At 38.6% G+C, this 18,373-nt stretch overlaps 1 protein-coding gene across 4 annotated transcripts in view; it reads right to left on the bottom strand.

The window, feature by feature from the left end:
* LYN (LYN proto-oncogene, Src family tyrosine kinase) overlaps nt 1–18,373 on the bottom strand; it is a 47,222-nt gene that overhangs the window by 4,463 nt on the left and 24,386 nt on the right. For all 4 annotated transcript variants that reach the window (XM_014873092.2, XM_014873094.2, XM_088175122.1 and 1 more), the window contains exons 7-12: nt 17,600–17,749; nt 16,189–16,341; nt 10,181–10,363; nt 8,656–8,732; nt 1,826–1,979; nt 337–468 (exon numbers count right to left, since the gene is read on the bottom strand). In XM_014873092.2, the coding sequence (XP_014728578.1) occupies nt 337–468; nt 1,826–1,979; nt 8,656–8,732; nt 10,181–10,363; nt 16,189–16,341; nt 17,600–17,749 (849 nt within the window). The remainder of the gene's footprint in view (nt 1–336; nt 469–1,825; nt 1,980–8,655; nt 8,733–10,180; nt 10,364–16,188; nt 16,342–17,599; nt 17,750–18,373) is intronic.

Below are 18,373 nucleotides of genomic sequence, written 5' to 3'. Positions count from 1 at the left end.
TGCAGCACTGCAACCTTGCCATGGGATTGTGCTTCTGTCCACGGAACAGGGATGTCATAAATGCCAGATCTGCATTTGCTGCAGTTGTTACACCTTTAGAATATATTAAGAATGACTATATATCCATGGTGCCATTAGTCTGTTTGCTAAAATTTACCCTGGAGAGGCATGTGCCTTACACGTACAGTGACTAAGTTTTCCAAGCAGTAAGATTACCTGTAAGACATTTTTCCAATCTTCGGTGTCACTACTGTCAGATGCCAGCTCTTTCCCTGAATATTTTCTTTGCCTTTTAGCACCAAAGTAAAAATACAGAGTAAAACCACAGGCCCATACCTGGATAAGGAATCTTTCCATATGTAACAATTTCATACAGGAGAATCCCAAATGACCACACATCAGATTTAATAGTGAAAGATCCATAGTTAATCGCCTCTGGTGCTGTCCATTTAATAGGGAATTTTGCACCTAAAAAAAAAGTACAGTCTCAAATAGTCACTTTAATCCATTTCACATTCAGCCATAGATGCAAAGGAGTAGCAAGACATACCTTAAAAAGTCCTATCTTAAATTACTGTCTTTCATATCTAACTAACTGATTCCAGAAATTGCCATATAAAAGCAAACTCCTTTCAGTTAAATAAAAACAGGCAGCCTTTGTTGGGAGTACTACATTAATTCATTTGACAACGAGGAGGAATACAAGCAGAGTCTCTCTAAGCCCTTTTTAGCCTGCTCTAATATTTTGGCACAAAACACCAGGTGAGCTAGGAAACTGTTCTGATAGCAGAAAACACATCAAGGAAACTTGACATAAAAAATTTATAACCTGAAAAGTTAGTTTAATCAATATGCAATGTCCAGAGCTAGCTAAAACCCACAGATATGGGTCTGTACCTCTGAAAACTGCTTAATCAGACCCTTCCCACTGATTTATTGAATTACTATAACTCAGTGACTGCTGAATAGCTCATGCTCCTTTAATCTCAGCTGTAGTGCATTGTTCTCTTTCTTCTTCATACTTTAGTACTTCGCCCTATGGTACCACAGCATCCATCCGGACTGTGAAAACCTGGGGCAGTGACTTGAAAAGGAGAAGGGGAAAGCCAGCCAACAAACCACTCTGGAAAGTTACCCTTATGCATGGAAGCATAAATAAAAACTTTTCACTACAACCAACAATGCATTTCTTGAAAAGATCCTTAACAACATTAGCAAAACACTCATGGCAAAACCCAGACATACACCTTTCATGGAATGTTTTCCCTCTTGCCACCCCTGTTACCTCCCATCCATGTGCTGAAGAGGGACGTGACCCAACCTTCCAGTGTTCCTACTATGCTGCTGAACATGCAAATGAATGCTGCAGCTCCTCAAACAGCTTCCAAAGATAACCAGTTCTCCTAAAGCTTTTCTTGTTACCAGCAACTACACCTGCTACGGTTTCTTCCTTTCCCTAAGTGAAAGGAGGTCCATGTGGCACTTAAGGATGTTAAGAGGATATAAGATCACAGTTTCTTGGCCTTTAATTCTGTGAGAAGGAAGCTGTGATTGTGCAATTACTTTGTTCAATTTAGGAAAAAATTGCGTGCAGTTAAATACTCTCGGTTGTCTTTGTCTTTCAAATTTGTTTAAAAATAAACTCATCAAAAACGTTGGGCAGCACAGAGTGGTTATTTGTTTCCTTGATTCATTTTAGAAGTTGTTGGCATTAGAATGTTGCCCCAGGAAGTATTTTCTATTCTTAGTGACTATATTTCTATTAGATACAGCCTCACTGCCTCCCAGAGGCTGAAGTTTTAAAGACAAAAATAAAAATACATACCTTCCCTTGCTGTGTATTCATTGTCTTCGATCACTCTCGCTAGTCCAAAATCAGCAATTTTGCACATCAGTAAGTCTGAAACCAAAACATTTGCTGCTCTCAAATCTCGATGGATATAATTTTTTCTTTCTATGTATGCCATCCCTTCTGCAATCTGTAAACAAAAGAACAACTATTTTGATATTTCAATACCATACAGCTCCATTAGCAGGTCTGATCCCTCTTCCTTCAAAGGTATCAGCAAAGGCACATCCATTTATTCATTACTGGTGTCTTTGGAGAATTTTTTAGATGGAAGCCAGGAAAGGGGGGATTGCCATGGAAAACTTATGCACAGATCCAGTCCTGCAAAACTCTGCTTTACAGTAGCAGCCCTGAAAGAATTATTTGGGTGAATAACAGCTGGCAGGATTACATACGTATGAAAGACATTTCCTGAAACAGAATCTTGAATAAAATGTTCCTAGAATTTCCATTAAAATACCCTCTTTCCTAAATTATTAACCAGTTTATTTTCTAAATACTAAGAAAATAGAAGGAAATAATCACTTAGGATACAGGTGTTCTGATGAAGCAGGTACTGATACAGCAACAACACAGAGAAAGTTTAAAATCCAAAAAACTTTCTATCTACCCAGTACAAGCCTGGACAATCAGGAAGCAATTACTAAGATAGGGGAATCAACTTCATTTTCTTCTACAACGACATGTACCTGTTCATACATGAGGACGTCTTGGCAACAGCCAGCTCTCAGATAGTATCATAAGTAAATATAATCTGTATTTCAGCAGCCCAAATTGATTTCCAAACCAAATTAAAGAGGATTAATAACCTCAAAATATGCACAGGGGATGATATTTTTCCAGGCTACCTTTTAAAATTTTTTTCTCTGAGAAAAACATTTTCCTTTATGCGGAAAAAAAAAAAAAAAGAAACTGAAATAATAGTTTCTAAACTCAGAGTAATAAAACTGATCTGTAGATTGTATTCTGTCCAAAAGTTTAAGAGGAGCTACGAAAAAAGAAAAAGAAACCCTGTCTTTGGGAGCCATCAGTTTTTCCTGTGATGGCACATTCCCAGTCAGGGTTCCACCTGTGCCACAGGTACCTCTTGGGGTGTCTGTGGGGGGTGACAGACCACATGATTTGGGGAACAGCCACACCCTCAGATCTGCCAATGGAGCAGCAGTAAAGCAGTGAGGGTCCCTCACCAGTGCCAGTTCCTGGCACCTTCACCACAGTTTCTCACTTTCCTGTGCCCCTGAGGAGCAAAGTGCACAGATCCCCCAGCACCAGAGGGGCTCCTTTCAGCTGTGCAGTAAAGCAGGCAGAGCAGCTGACAAAATCTGAAGACAACATGAACATCACTTCTCCTTATTCGTTTTTAAAAAGTCCCCAAGGGGTCCTGCCAAGGCAAACACTGCCACCACTTACAGCACAAAACTACACAGCTTTTGTTCCTCTTTTTCGGTTTAAGCAATGGAAAAATAGAGCCACTTGCCCTCTCACTTCCTTCCACTGCAAACCTCTTCTTACAGTCAGACACACTCTTCAGAGAAGTGTGACATTGCCCTGGTACAGTGCAGGGGGGGTTCTCACACTAAACCAAGAAGAAACTCTGATGAAGAGAATGAGCAACACCTGCATTTCACATTTTCTAGAAATAAGTAAAACATTTACTAATGAAGGAAGTAGCTACAAGTGAATAATTGCCACAGAAAGTCTTCTTAGGGACTTACAGACACAGTAGAAGAGCAGTATTTAATGTGGAGTCTGCTCTGCCTGCATGGGTTTGGGGAGGAAGCAGAGATGAAAGGAAGGTTTTGCTGTAAGATCGATGCTGAGCTTGCACTGGCCAGCATGGCAGATACACCCAAAATGCAGACAGGTCTGGTAATGCCACCAAAAATACAGCAAACACTACAGAGGAATCTCCTTCCCTCCTTCATCCCTGCACAGATGTAACATTTGGGTAAACTGCTGGATAGGGAATGAAGAATCACTTCACAAAAGAAACATTTGTGATTGTGATATTTAGTTTCCAAGTCCAACCAAGAAAAGCCATTGGAAAGACGATTTTATTTCCTCTTATTTGTGCTAGATTCACTAAAAAATGCAGAAAATTCCAAAGTAGGAAAAAATTAACAGCAAGGAATTTTTGAATCAGAGAAGGAGGGGAAACATTGACCAAACAACCGAATTCACACATCTGGTCATGTTAAACCTTTGCTTATGGGAAAAGAAGAAACAAAAAAAATTGAGATTTTTTGATTGAGGGAATGGGTGCCAGAGCCCACGTGATAACTTCTAATGATTATTGTTGGGTTTTCATTGCCAAATGAAATGTTAATGCTAGAGAAATTCATATGAACAAAAGAAAATTAAAGCCTTTTTCCCTCTCTTTTAATGATCATTGGTACCTGTCAAGACTGTTCAGCTACACGGGAGCAGGATGGGAAAGCTAATTTGGGTTTCAGGAATATGTTTTGTGGCCTTTAAAAGAGAATTCTGCCTATACTGCTCAAGTGTTACTGCCAAGAAGGGAGCAGTTCCCCTTCACCTTTAATGAACTACTGACACACATTTTTAGAAATACCCGAATTAAATCCTTTTAAAAACAACCTAAACTAATCTCTACATACTAGGAACTATCCACCTAGGATAAGAATGAAAGAGAAATCCTCCAGGAGAAATACATCACTCCATAAGCCAGCCTCTGTAACTGTAAAGCTTCAGCTAAAAATAATTATGCACTGGAACATTAGAGTGTATCATTAAAAATCAAAGAAGCATGAAAAGGAATACACAGTGGAAATGTCACAATGCCAAATTAATTAAAATTAATTAAAATTAATTATAATCTAGGTATGACTTTCTACTATGACTTTAAAAAAGAGGGTAGAGAGGGATTAAAACACTGCATCAAAAAATCTCTATTAATTTTATTCTAAGTTTACTATTTTTTTCAATGCCACTGTAGCCTTGGAAGACAGAAGGAAGTTGTCAGTCAAGCTGTAGATAATAGAAGAATTAATGAAAGTATCAGCACTGCATGAGAAAGAAGAAATGACTGTTTTTAGGACAAAGCTTTGACCCTTTCAAAAGTTATGAGTTTGTTTAGTAAAAACAAATATCATTTTCTTAACCACAGCCCCTGCACATGTGTATCCTATCTGGAAGGCAATGGATTTGCATAAGAAGCAGGAAGAGTTTACCCATACAAAAGGTTCGCTGAATTCATATCATATGTTTTCAGAGATCTAATCAAGCAGGAAAAACTATGAATTCAGGAAATGTGAAACAAAGAATTGAAGGCTCTTCTGGTAAATTGCCTCTGAGACAAGACAGAAACCAAGAAGTAAAACCCCGAGTCTTCCAGTTGCTTTAGGAACCGAAGAAGCCAGGCTGGTGCTGACTTCTACAGGAGATGCCACTGCTCTGCTCTGTACTATGTGCTTGAAGATATGTTTGCAAAACTCAGTTTCCCTTAAAACATTCTCATTTCAGAGACTTCTAACATTTATCTCCAATGGATAAAATTGTCTTTGCCAGGGCATAGCTAACATTAAATTCCCCTAGCCCCTATTCATAGCACTGATTAAAATACAAGAATTATCTTCAGCTCTGTCAGAAAGCAGGTTGCTTTAGAAACTGAGCTGACCACTTTCCTAGCAAGCACGTTCTTGCCATCTTGTCCACAAGCCCAATTTGATAAATCGTGACCATTATTACAGAAAGGAAACCATCAAAGTCCAGAATCCACAGCTACAAGCTAAGGTAGGCACTACATGTAAGTGTAACCCAGTAACAGCTCTCTCTGCCAAAAATGTCCATCAGCATCTGTGTTCACCTAGACAGCTAAGTCAGTATTGCAGAGCAGGAGTGTATTTGATTACTTGCCTGAAAAATGCTTACTTTAAAAACGTTGTTTATTTCATCTAGAGGAGCAGTCCTCATTTTGCAAAGTCGGAATGTTTCATCTCTTGCAAACACATTTTTTTCAAGACTCTTCAAGGCAAAGGCATAATGAACTCAGAGAGTGGAGTACTGTACAAGAGTCTGGCAATGCAAACAACAACCCACAGTGCTCTTCACTTGGAAAATCACCTTCAGCTGGGGTTTCCTGTACAACTGCCTGTACTATATTCTTTAGCCAGCTAAAATCACAGAGACCACATCCTCCTCTCTCTTTCTCCCATTCCCAGTCTCTCCTGTGTCTTGTAACATCACAGATGGATGAAGGCAAAACTAAGCTAATGCTCAGCTACCAGTTCTTGCATTTTCAGTGTTCCTGAGAAGCTGGGATAGCCTGGCAAAGTGCTTTGCCAGAATGGTGTGATTAGGGAGTAATGAAAACCTCAAGTGTGTGTCCACCAAGGGAAAAAAAAAAAAAAGCCAGATCTTATTTAAGAATAAGAATCTTCACCACAATCTTCCTTCCATGTTAATTTTAACTTCTTCTGAAACATATCTGTCCAAATTTCTTTCCTCTTCGCTCTGCAGAGAGGTTAACATCACTTCTGTAAGAATAAATTAGTGTTCCATTTGTACAAACCAGAGTTACACCAAAAAACTTGCACACATTTTGTGTTCTCCTTTACACACAGCCTACATTCAGGAAAAGTGTGATTCACAGGTTACCTTAGCAGAGGTCTGAAAAGATTTTTGTCCATCTTTTGCCCTAAAGAGCTACCAATTAATTCAGACTGCCAGAGATAGAGAAGACCAGTGGAACATCTGTGTTGGTCACAGAGAAATCTCTGGTCTGGAGCCACACACATGCAGCCTGCAAGTCCATTCCACACAGTCCTGTAATCACACAGTGGCATTAAGGGCTCTTTAAACGTGCTCAAAACCCCTACAAATTCTTTCCCTAACAAAAATCCCGGTATCTCTATTCCAAAGTTTTGTTTGGGCCTCAGCCAGAAACCCTCAGAGAGGCATTCCTGAACTTCCTTTTAGGATGACTGCAAGCCAGTCTCAGGAATTTTTCTTGATGATCTACATCTTGTATGACAAGAGGGACTTCTCACATCACCTGTGCAGCACAAGGTCCTGGCCTCTGGGGCCAAGTGCAGGAACTGGCTCTGAGAGGTTGCTGTCAGATCAGGGTGACAAGTGATGTCCATTTGAAGTGACCTTCAAAGCTTTGTGAATGACAATCTCTGACCCTTGTTATCTTTAAGTGATTTACCCAAGCTGTACACAGAGTTGCTCTTTAGTTCATTACCCTTTTCAAGCCTTGAATTTCTAAAAACAGTATTAATTTTAAATGAACACAACATCCCCAACTCGAGTAAAAAGGTCTGCTGTGAGACCACATGTGCTTTTCTCTCCACATCTCAGATGTCCTTTCATATCAATGCTCACAGATATTCTTTTCTCCCTTGAATTTTACACACTATTTTCAAAGCTATCTTTTATTTTCTTTTCTGCCCACTGTTACTCATCTCTTCAGACCATGACCTGGGATCCAGTAGGTTTTCCACCTCTATAAAGCTTTTATCCCACTAAAAATAAATTCTCAACGACCAACTGCCCAAAAAGTTCAGAAAATTTAAAGAGCCTAAAGCCACACCAAACCAATAATTACAGGAAAAATAGCTCTTCCATTGAGTCTATGTGAAATAAAAACCCATATTTGATATATTGAACATCTATATAACAACATGTGATATATAATATACTGTAGAATACAATAGTTCCAGTTGGAAAGGACCTTCAGTGATCATCTATTCCATCTGCTTGACCACTTCAGGCCACTTCAACCAGAAGTTAGTGCATATATTAAGGATAATGACCAAATTTTAAAATATGACAATTTTGGGGCATTGATCACCACTCTAGGAAGCCTGTGTTTGACAACTCTTTTGGTAAAGAAATACTTCCTAATATCTAATCCTATAATTATTTGTATAGCAATAATTACATAAACCACTTATATAATATTCTTATTGTGATTTTTTTTGTATAAATTCCTAATGCTTTATTACACCTTTTAATGTTTTCCCATCTTTCCTCATAATAGGGTTAACATAATAGGGTACAACACTCTGTAAACTCTAATGCATTAAAACACAACCCCAAAAAAGGTTGGTTAACAACAACCTATCAGAAATCATTACCTACTACTAATGTGAAGTACAACCTGCAAAAGTAGAATTATTACTCTATTTTTGTTACAAGACTCCCTGGACACCTACTTTTGGTAACTGTCCAAGACAAAACACCAGGCTCTAGGATCTTTGATTCAGGCTTTGACACACAAATCACTCTGGAGTCTCTCTTCAGATTTCATTTAAGACAGAGATAACTTGTGTACTTTGAAATAATCATCCTGGCTCATAAATCATACACTAGTACCTGAAACACCATTTCACAATAATTTACCTAAGAATTTGAAACCAAGAAGAGTACACTGAGGTTAAGAGGAGTTTGACCAGTTGACCTAACTTAAGTAGTGAAAAAAATTACACATTTGTTAATTCTGAAGGAATCTGATAAGCAAAAACTCACAAACTTGTCCTTACACTTTCAATTCATAGCTGCTCAAATTGAAAGCAGTGTTTTCACAAAGGAAGGCAGCTGGGTACTGCTGCCATCTAAACAGATCACCAGCAGTATCTAAGAGTTAAGCCTAACCACATATTCCCTTTGAAACCTCTTCCATCTATTTCCTCCTTTCAATTAACCACATTTACTCAAAATTGATCCTTAAATTGCGTTTTTTGAAATGTAAAAAAATCCTTAGGATAAAATGATCTAGTATGAATTTCAGACTCTAAGAGAAGTAACCTTCTATAATTCTGAGCATATTTTTAAAGTTTTACCTGAGCAGAGAAGTCTATTAGCTTTGGAAGCAACAATTTACTTCCTTCGTCACTCTTCAGAAAATCCAGCAAACTTCCTGTTAAAACATAGAAAGATTTAATCAGTGCGTCTTATTACAAAAGCAAAGGTCACATTGGTTCCCCAATTTTCTGGAAAACAAAACTGATGCAGTGAAGTATTTTGATGTACTTTCAAGTTGACTACAGTAAGGCAGTCCCTTTGCATGGTTTAACGACAGGAACACCCAGACCAGCACACCAGACATTCAAGTTTTGCTGTTTCCCTGGCTGTAGAAAACTCCCGTGAGACCATATCTCAGTTCAGTGGTGCCGAGTTTGATAAGCACCCTACTCTGTGGACCATCAGGAAAGCTGTCTAGGAGAATCACATATATCCATCCTTTTCAAAACATACAGACTAAGTGCCTCAACATTTGTTCATTAAGTTACCAGCAAAACTGCTTGAAAACAGAACAAGAAAAAAATATTATCCAAGATAATTTGAAAAGGAAATTTCACATATTTTGTGTGGTAATGCTCTGTAGAGTCTTTTCCTAGTAGTGCAGCCACCCTTGTAGGATCATTCCTCACTCACCTTCTTACACACATCTTTATCAATTCAAGTCCCACATAAGGCAATTAGTAAGGTTTGTTTTAATTTGATACCAGCCACAAAAGTTAGGTAGGGAGTCCAAAGGAACCAGAGCTATTCTGGGGATTATCCTCTGATTTGGAAACAATAGAAAATGCTGCATTTAAGAAAACTGAAAAAATCAGTTTATCTCACAAATGCAGTAATGAGTCATAAAATTAAAGCCTCAGCTCATCTTAAGGATAGCTGCTCCTCCCCTTAATATTTGAACTTTCCAAAAAAAACCTTCTATCATTCCTTTCTTTAAAAGAAAAGGGAACTAGTTTAGGAGAAGCAGAAGAGTTCACTAAACTATTGCTTGCAGATTGTTGTGGTTTAGCTCCAGCTATCACCAGTGGGACCAGGGAGGGAACCAGAAGGGTAAAAGGCAGAGAACTCATGGGCTGAGATAAACACAGATTAACAGGAAGAGGAAAACCAAAGGCTGTGCACACCAGCAGAGCAAAACAAGGAATTCAGTGCTTCCCATGGGCAAGCAGGTGTTCAACCATTTCCAGGAGAGCAGGACCCCATCACATGCAATGGTTACTCAGGAAAACAAACACTGTCACTCCAAACGCCCCTCCTTCCTCCTCTTTCCCCTCAGCTTTATATACTGATGCCACATGGTCTGGAATATCCCTTTGGTCAGTTGGGGTCACCTGTCCTGGCTGTGTTTCCTCCCACCCTCCCATGCACTCCCAGCCTCCTCACCAGCATGGCAGCATAAAAAGTAAAAAAGGTCTTGGCTCTGTGTGAGCCCTGCTGAACAGTAACCAAAAACATCTCTATTATCATCACTGTGTTCAGCACAAATCCAAAACAGCCCCATACAGCACTGGGAAGAAAATTAACTCAGCCCAAATCAGCACGCAGATCCAATATTTTTCTCACCTTTTGCCATAAATTCTGTTATAATATAAATAGGCTCTTCTTTGGTCACTACAGCATAAAGCCTAACAAGCTTATCATGCTGAAGTGTTTTCATGAGGTTGGCTTCCTCCAGGAAGGCTTGCACAGACATTGTTCCAGGCTTCAGAGTCTTCACAGCCACTTTGGTACTGCTATGATAGTAACCTACAAAGAGGAAATAGGATCAGTGCACTGAAGTCACTCTGCAGCCCACAGTGTCCCGACTAGCAGGAATCTGTAAAGCAGGTGAGGCTGGATTCCAGGAATAGCTGAGAGCCTGAAAGCAAGTGCCAGATGTAGCACAAATATTTATGCTAGAATTCCTTTTTATTTTGCAACTTTTACAGCACTGCAGAGAAAAATGATCCATTCCCTATTTTTAGAAATCGGTTATCTGAAAAAGAAATAAAGCAAGCAAATGATCTTACTTCATAGCAAGTTTCCATTCACAAGTAGCCCCTAAAATACTTGGTGGAGGCATGCTTCAGTGAATGTCCACTTAAACTGCCTCAGAACAATAGAGTCCAAGGACTGGCTGCAAGATTCTGAAGTATCTGGAATCCCATGATTACACTTATTCCATGCATGCCAGTCTCATGCTTACAATCCTTCCTGTAATCCTTGCTGCCCAAAATGGAGCATTACAGGAAAGTGCAGTCAAATGATTCTCGTGACCAGCAAGGAGAGGCTGCCAGGACTGCAATCCTGCAGTGCTCAGCACAAGATTTAAAATGTGATAACTTCTTATCACATAGCCCATGCCGGGAGTGGGGGGACTGTGGCTGTGGTTCACTTCTCTGTTTAGCAAACCTTCTAATACAACTCTCTAATTATATAAAAAGCAGCTATGGGTAAAGAGAAAAAAAGCGAATTATTTTCAAATTTAATCTTAGGCAAACATTAAATAAATGTTAAAATGGCATTAACAATAGAGTAACGAGCACTGGTCCTAAAATTTATCTTGTGAAGTAATTTAATTTGAAAAATAAAAGAGATAAAAGAGTGAGAAAGAGGGATATAAATGCAACTTTTACCCCCACCATACCCACTGCAACATTGTAGAACTGTTTCTCAGAAGAGGTAAAACCTTCATGACTCAACAAAATTGCCTCATTTCCTTATCAGCAACAATCTGGATCATAACCGTGACAGATCCACCTCTAAACTGGAATCCACCATTTCCTTATGCTATTTATCATCCCACAAAAGAAATGAGTGGCAAAGCAAGGACCTGGTTTCCAGATCTTAAGTGATTGTTCTGAGCACTGCATCTTTTTTGAAGAGGGATCATCACCTGAGAAAAGCCACTCTGCCACAATCACAAAATATTCACCTGCATGATTATTAAATCTATTTTTCCAAACATGGTCAGCTCAAAACATAACAAAGACATTTCTCTAAGTTACCTAATAATAAGAAATTACAGATAAAGGTCAAATCCGCTGTTAAAGCTCAGGTATATGATTTATAACTATCTGAAAAACAGATAATAAATATATTTTTCTCTGTTTAAGAAACAGAAATATTATTTGTATCATTTCTACTATTCCATCCCATGCCCTAAAACAGAGCATGAGCTCCACTCTCAATTTGTTGAATTCTCTACTGAACATACTAATTCATACAACTCTTTCAGTGAAGCAATTATGACCAACACACTTAACATTAACTATGTAACAGTATTTTACATTCACTAAAGATATCCATCAAACTCGGGTCTTTCTTAGAGATAGTTTGCTTTACTACAATATCTCTGTGATACTGAGGTTTTCTGCTGTAAAAAAGTCTACCTTGACCCTCTGGTGGTAATGTACAGAACAAATAGTTGGTGAAAGCACTACAAATACCTGATCTTGATTTCTCTCAAGTTCATTTATTTCATCATGTATTGGGAGGGATGGGACACCAAAACAAGGTGGCCATGAGTTCTATGAGCACACTCTGCTATTTCTAACAGCTGCAGAAGAAAACACACTTACAAAGCACATATTACTTATATTCTAATTCAGAGCTTATTGAATAAGAGAATCTTTTACACCTGAGATGCAGGCAAGATGTGACTCATTAATAACCTACACCATAATTGCTGCATTTGCCTTGTTAACTTTCCTCTAAGCCCTGCTTGAGAATTCTCTTCATGATTTATTAATAGCACAGAGCATCATGATTCACATCATATCAGTTCACACTAGGAACAAAAAATACATAAAACATAGACCCTGCTCCTGCAGTGCTGCTCTGGTTATCACACCACTAAATTAGCTGCCCAGATGCACTGAACTCCATGGTCTAAAAACCTTTCTTACCATGGCAGGAACTCAGTCTCTTTGCAGTTTTAGCTACTGTTAAAAATCAAATCTGAAGCAGGCAATAGTATGAGGATTGTGTGATGATGTCTCACACAACAAGCCATGTTCTTATCTACATGTCAGAATTGAAATCTCAAAAAAAATTAGTGTTTCGGGTATTTATTTTGGAGTTGATTACTATTATTTTGACAGAGCAGCGTCTTGCATAGCCAGGTTATCCCCAGAATTTTGCATAGGCTAAATCAAGCCAAGGTGTGATATGAACTTGTAATAGACAGTTGAGGTTGAGCCTACCATTTCTGAACAGGACTGAAGATGCAGAACTTTGTGAAGAAGCCTCTAATATGCAGCTTTCTCCTTCCTCTACTTTTCCAGTAATTTCTTGCAGGGAATACTGGGAACAACTTGTTTGAGCCATGGGGATATGACACTGCTAGAAGGCAGATAATGGCTGGAGCAGTTACAATTGGAGAAGGTACTGGGAAAGAGGCTGAGGAGCAGCAGCTTCTCTGCATCCAATTGCACATCAACACTTCACTTCTTCACCTACTGCAGCCATCATTCAGCTGCAGAACAGAAAAATGCAGCAGCAGCTCCATCTCTCACTCATCTCCACACAGCCCATTCAATGTGAGGGCAGAAAGCCCAGGCTGCACAACTGATGATCAAAGTGCACACATAAACACTAACTAAGCCTAATCCCCGAAAATCTCGATAAAACGCATAAAATTGCACTTGTATTGATAGAAAAAAACTGGAAAACTAATAGCAACTTTTCTCTGAGTAAAAGCAACTCTTCAGAGCTGCAGGAGATTCACCAGCCCATTCCATAAAACAGATTCTCAGCACAGGTCATACAAGAACGCAGCCAAGTGCTTGGGGTATATGGAGGTCTGCTTTTTCCTCCTAGGATTTTCTTACTCTTTCCATAATATGTTAATTTCCTCCAAACTCTTTAAGAGGAAGATGTCCACATGGAAGCCCAAAAATTAGTCATAGAGATGCTAAAAAGAAAAGACTATAAAAGCTATAATTGCATATCTTCACTTTGCAGTATCAGCATTATCTCTATATTCCCATATCTCTCAGAAACAGAGGAAGGATGTGTGGAAGGCATCTGTGTCCAACACCCTCAGGGACACCTAGAGCTGTTGTCCAGGATTGTGTCCAGTTGGCTTTTGATTCCATCCAAGAATGGAGACACCACAACCTCTCTGGGCAGCCTGTGCTGTGCTCAGTCACTCACACAGTGAGTGTTGGGAAGGAACCGCCTGGGATTCAGTTTGTGCCCCTTGCCCCTGGCCCTGTCACTGGGCACCACCGAGAAGAGCCGGGCTCCATCCACTCTGCATGCCTCCTTCAGCTATTTACAGACACTGATAAGAGCCCCCTAAGCCTTTCCTCAAAAGACAGATGATCCAGTCCCCTCATCATCTTTGTGGCTCTTTGTTGGATTTTGTCCAGTAGCTCTACATCTTTCTTTATTCAAAAGCACAACTCCTCTGAGTGGGACACTGTTCCCTCTGAAACCACAATTCTAAGTATCCTATATCAAGCAGAAATGTATTTAGTATTTAAACCATGGAACAATATTTCTCTCTAATTCACATGATGGCTGAAAAATATTTTCTCTGCGAGGAAGCAGCATAACAACCAGCTCTCGAATCAGAAGAGTGCAGCAACCAGATTATTGCTCAGTACCTCTACATAACTCCCAAAATCCCTGGGTGATCATTACAATACACAGTGTGTGCTGACACCCTGCACCACACAGCTGGCCTAATATGCTCTTCCATCTTGAACTTCCTTGGTTCTAAGATTAACCATGCTCCTGATTTGATAGGATCTGTGCCATGCAAATCATCTTCTTTCACTTCAGAAAGAAAGCAAAGAAGAGGAAACGCAGCGATCACTTTCACAGTACATTAGTTTTTCTCACAGTGCAGCAATTCAGACACAGGGTTCAGGCCCAATTTAGATGTTAAAATAATGACACAAACAAGAGGAAGCATCTTGAAGCAGAAACACCCTTTTAAAATTTTATTCTTTTCTGTGTGTATGTGCAGAAGTAGTCACTTCTCAAAACGGTCTGCATTTTCAAGCAGTTGATTAGCTCCTACCACAAAGTCTTCCACACTGTTTCAGTGTAAGTAAAACATTTCTTGCCCTGGTTTATTAGACAGAAATAAATGCACAATGATTGAAACTTGTCCTGACTAGTATCTAAATTGTCATTCATGTATATCATAGGTAGAAGGTTTCTTAAGCCTTTTCTCATGAAGGCAGATAAAAGGCTGAATTTGGCCATATTATAGAGCTGTGTTGCTTGCACTTTTTATGTGATTTATACCAAAAGATTGCACCTAAGACTCAATTAGAGCATTCTGATTGACACTGTAGTTGTGTGTGTATAATTTGCCACTCAAACAGCACCAGTCTGTGATTTGCTTTTCTAAATGAGAACACCTCTTCATAGCAATGACATTCCCATCAGACTGACACATTCCCATGGATTATCAGAGACCCCTTCATAGCTTTGTGTCTTCTAGCCAGCTTTGGGATACACTTTCAAGTTGCTCAGAAATACTCTGCCTATAGAATCTTAGGTCTTCTTAAAATAAATAATGATCATCATCACCATAATCTGATCTTTTATTATATAACAAATTTATTCCTATTTAAACATAACATTAAAAAAAAAGAGATTTGGGGAAAGGCTAAGAGAATTAATTGGCCTGAAAAAACATCTTAATGAAGACTTTGGGAGGAAGATACAGTTTACCTCAAGTAAGATGGCAACTGGCAGAAAGTGTGTAAGCAATGAATAGTGCACAAAACATGCAATGAGGAAACCAAAAGAATACACTGATGTCAGAATAGGCAGCATTACAAAAGGAAGATGATTAAACCATTTTCCCAGAATGTGACTGGGCATAGCCCCTTGCCAAAAGAAGTCACTAAGGCTGAGGAAATACTGCTTGTAAGCCAACAAAACAGGTTATTCAGGTTATAATAATCAATGCTATAATTTTCTGCTGGGTGTATATTAATATTTATGACAGTTTTATTATTGGGGTCTTGCCTGATGATTCAAGGTACAGGCTGTTCAATCTCTAGTTTACTTACTACATAAATCACCTACTTTCTGAGCAGCACACTGACAGACAACACTCTTGGGTTAAGTCTGTTCTCTTCTTTCACCCAGTATGGTAGTACCATGCACTACATTGCAGGAGGCATCTTCTTCATAAATGGACAATGAAATCTCTAAACACAACTCACTAAAAGACATTGTTTCTTTCTATTTCATATTCTTTAACACTTTCTAATTTGAAACAAAATTCCGAGAGGCTCATAAATTTTGAGATTCAGGAGTCACATCTTACTATAACCTTCTATTTCCATCTCAAAACATAACAAAAACCATTGTCTTTAACCTTCTAAATTACAGTACTTACTATTTTTTTCCTTTAAAAGACACCAAAAATATTTGTTCCACTTCCTTGTCAGATATCTACCCTCTTTTACAAGCCCTCTCTCCTCATGAGAAGGTGCATTCTGCGCCCGATTTTGCCGTTTTACAAGTATAGAGGATCAGGTTCATGTCCACTAGGTTTCTGAATGACTCTGAAATGACACTTCTTTCAGAGTTAAATACTCATTTCAAAAGAATAAACTTACCCATCCAGACTTCTCCAAACTGACCAGCTCCAAGTTTCTTCACTAATTTAATCGACTCCCGTGGAATTTCCCATGCATCTTTATCCCATGGTTTTTGAGGTTTGGGACTAATACAAGCTTTTTCCAACTTTCTGCATAAGCCATCTGATTGCCCTGGTTTTCAAAGAAAAAACAAAATACAAAATAAATTACTCTCCTATGCTGCATGACTTGAGACAAACATTGCTTGATTGCACTAACCAGCCCACAATAATGTTCAAAAAAACCAGATGCTGTGATGAAAATGTAACCTTTCTGGTGCTTCTACAAAAGTTTAAGTGCCTCTGATTGGAAATCTGGCATTCAGAGGAAAATGTAATAAAAAAGTATCACATGCATCTGGATACTGTCAGATTATTAAGGGGTTTTAGTACAATTTGCACCAAGTAAATACAATATCAGATCTTTTTACTGACACTATGTTGATTAAGATGCACATTGGAGTCAGGCTTGGGATCTGTATTCTGAATTTGTCATAAAATTTTCTTGCAGCATGGTTTCAGACAGATGTGCATGCAAGCATAAGTAGGTCAACATTATTTTTTCTCCAGACACTGACCAGCTATAACTTTTATATGAATGTTGAATAATTCTCAGGTTTTCCAGCAGTGCTGAACAGCTAGCACACATATCTAACTATTCAGAAAAATTTCACGGCCAAGCCCTCAGAATGGCTTTGAAAAATTTCTGTGTGATTTTATGTCCTACATTTTTTGTCTTGTCTTTATTCCCAGTTATAAGATTAAAAAACCTGTATTTTGAAGCTATCCAGCAGGAGGTTATGCAGAATGAGAAGTCAATTTTGCAACTAAAACATAGGTAGACTTGTCCCTTCCTCTCCCCACCTTTTCTTTTTTAAAATAAATGTATACATTCTATGTGGGTGCAATTTTATTTCTTTGAAGTATATTAATATATTTTCTTTTAAAAATATCTATTTAAACAAATGCATTTCCAGGAAAAATAAAACCAATTTCACACTCAACACTAGATACAAGACAACATTCACAAATCTATATGTATTTCTGTTAATTATGAATAAAAATTTACTCTGAAATAAAATATTTTTTACAATGCAGGCAATTCTTATTATAGCTTCACATCACCATAAGCTTGATGAATTGTATTATACAGCTAGTCTTCATTTCACAGTGGTATGCCACAGAGCAACCAGCACTAGATCTGGTTATGGTAACAACAATACTTGGGTTCCAATCAGTTTTACTTTATCTTTGATAACATGCATGCCCAAGTTATTTAGAAGAAAAAGAAAGAAAAAAGGAAAACTTCGAAACAAAAGAAGAAACTATTTTCCTTCACAGGAAATAATGGTTGCACTCAATTAAGTAATTCACCAAATGCTTTAACTTACTTTGATAATGTTTGATCATATCATTGATGTTAGGAAAAGTTATTCTTGGAGAGATGTAAAATCCTCCATTGTCTAGACTCCTGATTTTGTAGTGCTTAATAACGTCGCCATGCTCTGGATCATAGTCTCGTATGGAGAGAGAATAGCTGCCTGTGGATAAAGAAGGAATGCTCATTAATGGATAGCAAAAAATCTACAGAGTCCACACATGTACAGTTAAGCCTAACAAAATCACCATTTTGTCTGCTTTTCTTTTTACTCCCTTATTTCCTCAAAAACCATTTTGCAATCCACAGGAGGAAGTTAGCAAAAACCAGCCCTGAACTGGTCACCAAAATGCTTACAGTCACACTTTCTTTTTCAATCTTATTCAACAAACTCACTTGTTCCATATTCCAGGCAGCTGCACATTCATTGCCCAGTTTTGCAGAAGGTCCCCCAGCTTGAGTAGAAGTGGCTGGGAGAGCAGGACCAGGGCTGTCACCCTGCTCAGGCAGAAGCTGAAATCTGAAGATCAGCATTTTGAAGAAGGAACATGTTGGTTGTCATGGGCCAGCTAGCAAAAGGATAGTTTGGAGATGGCTTCAGGCATAGAGGAGGGAGAGTAGATCTGTTGATCTGCTAGATCTGTTGATCCCTAGGCAGTTCTAGGGAGCCTAACATCATCTGGGATTTAAATTGGGGCAGGAGAGCATCTACCCTTGGCTACAGCACTCTTTGTTTCTTCTACTTGTACAATTCTTGTCCATTTTCAAAGGATAAAAAAGGATCTAA

This window comes from Sturnus vulgaris, chromosome 1 (genome assembly GCF_052056855.1).
Source record: "Sturnus vulgaris isolate bStuVul1 chromosome 1, bStuVul1.hap1, whole genome shotgun sequence".
NCBI classification, from domain to species: Eukaryota; Metazoa; Chordata; class Aves; order Passeriformes; family Sturnidae; genus Sturnus; species Sturnus vulgaris.
The sequence above is the reverse complement of the archived record's forward strand: the minus strand, read 5'-3'. Positions and strand labels throughout refer to the sequence as shown.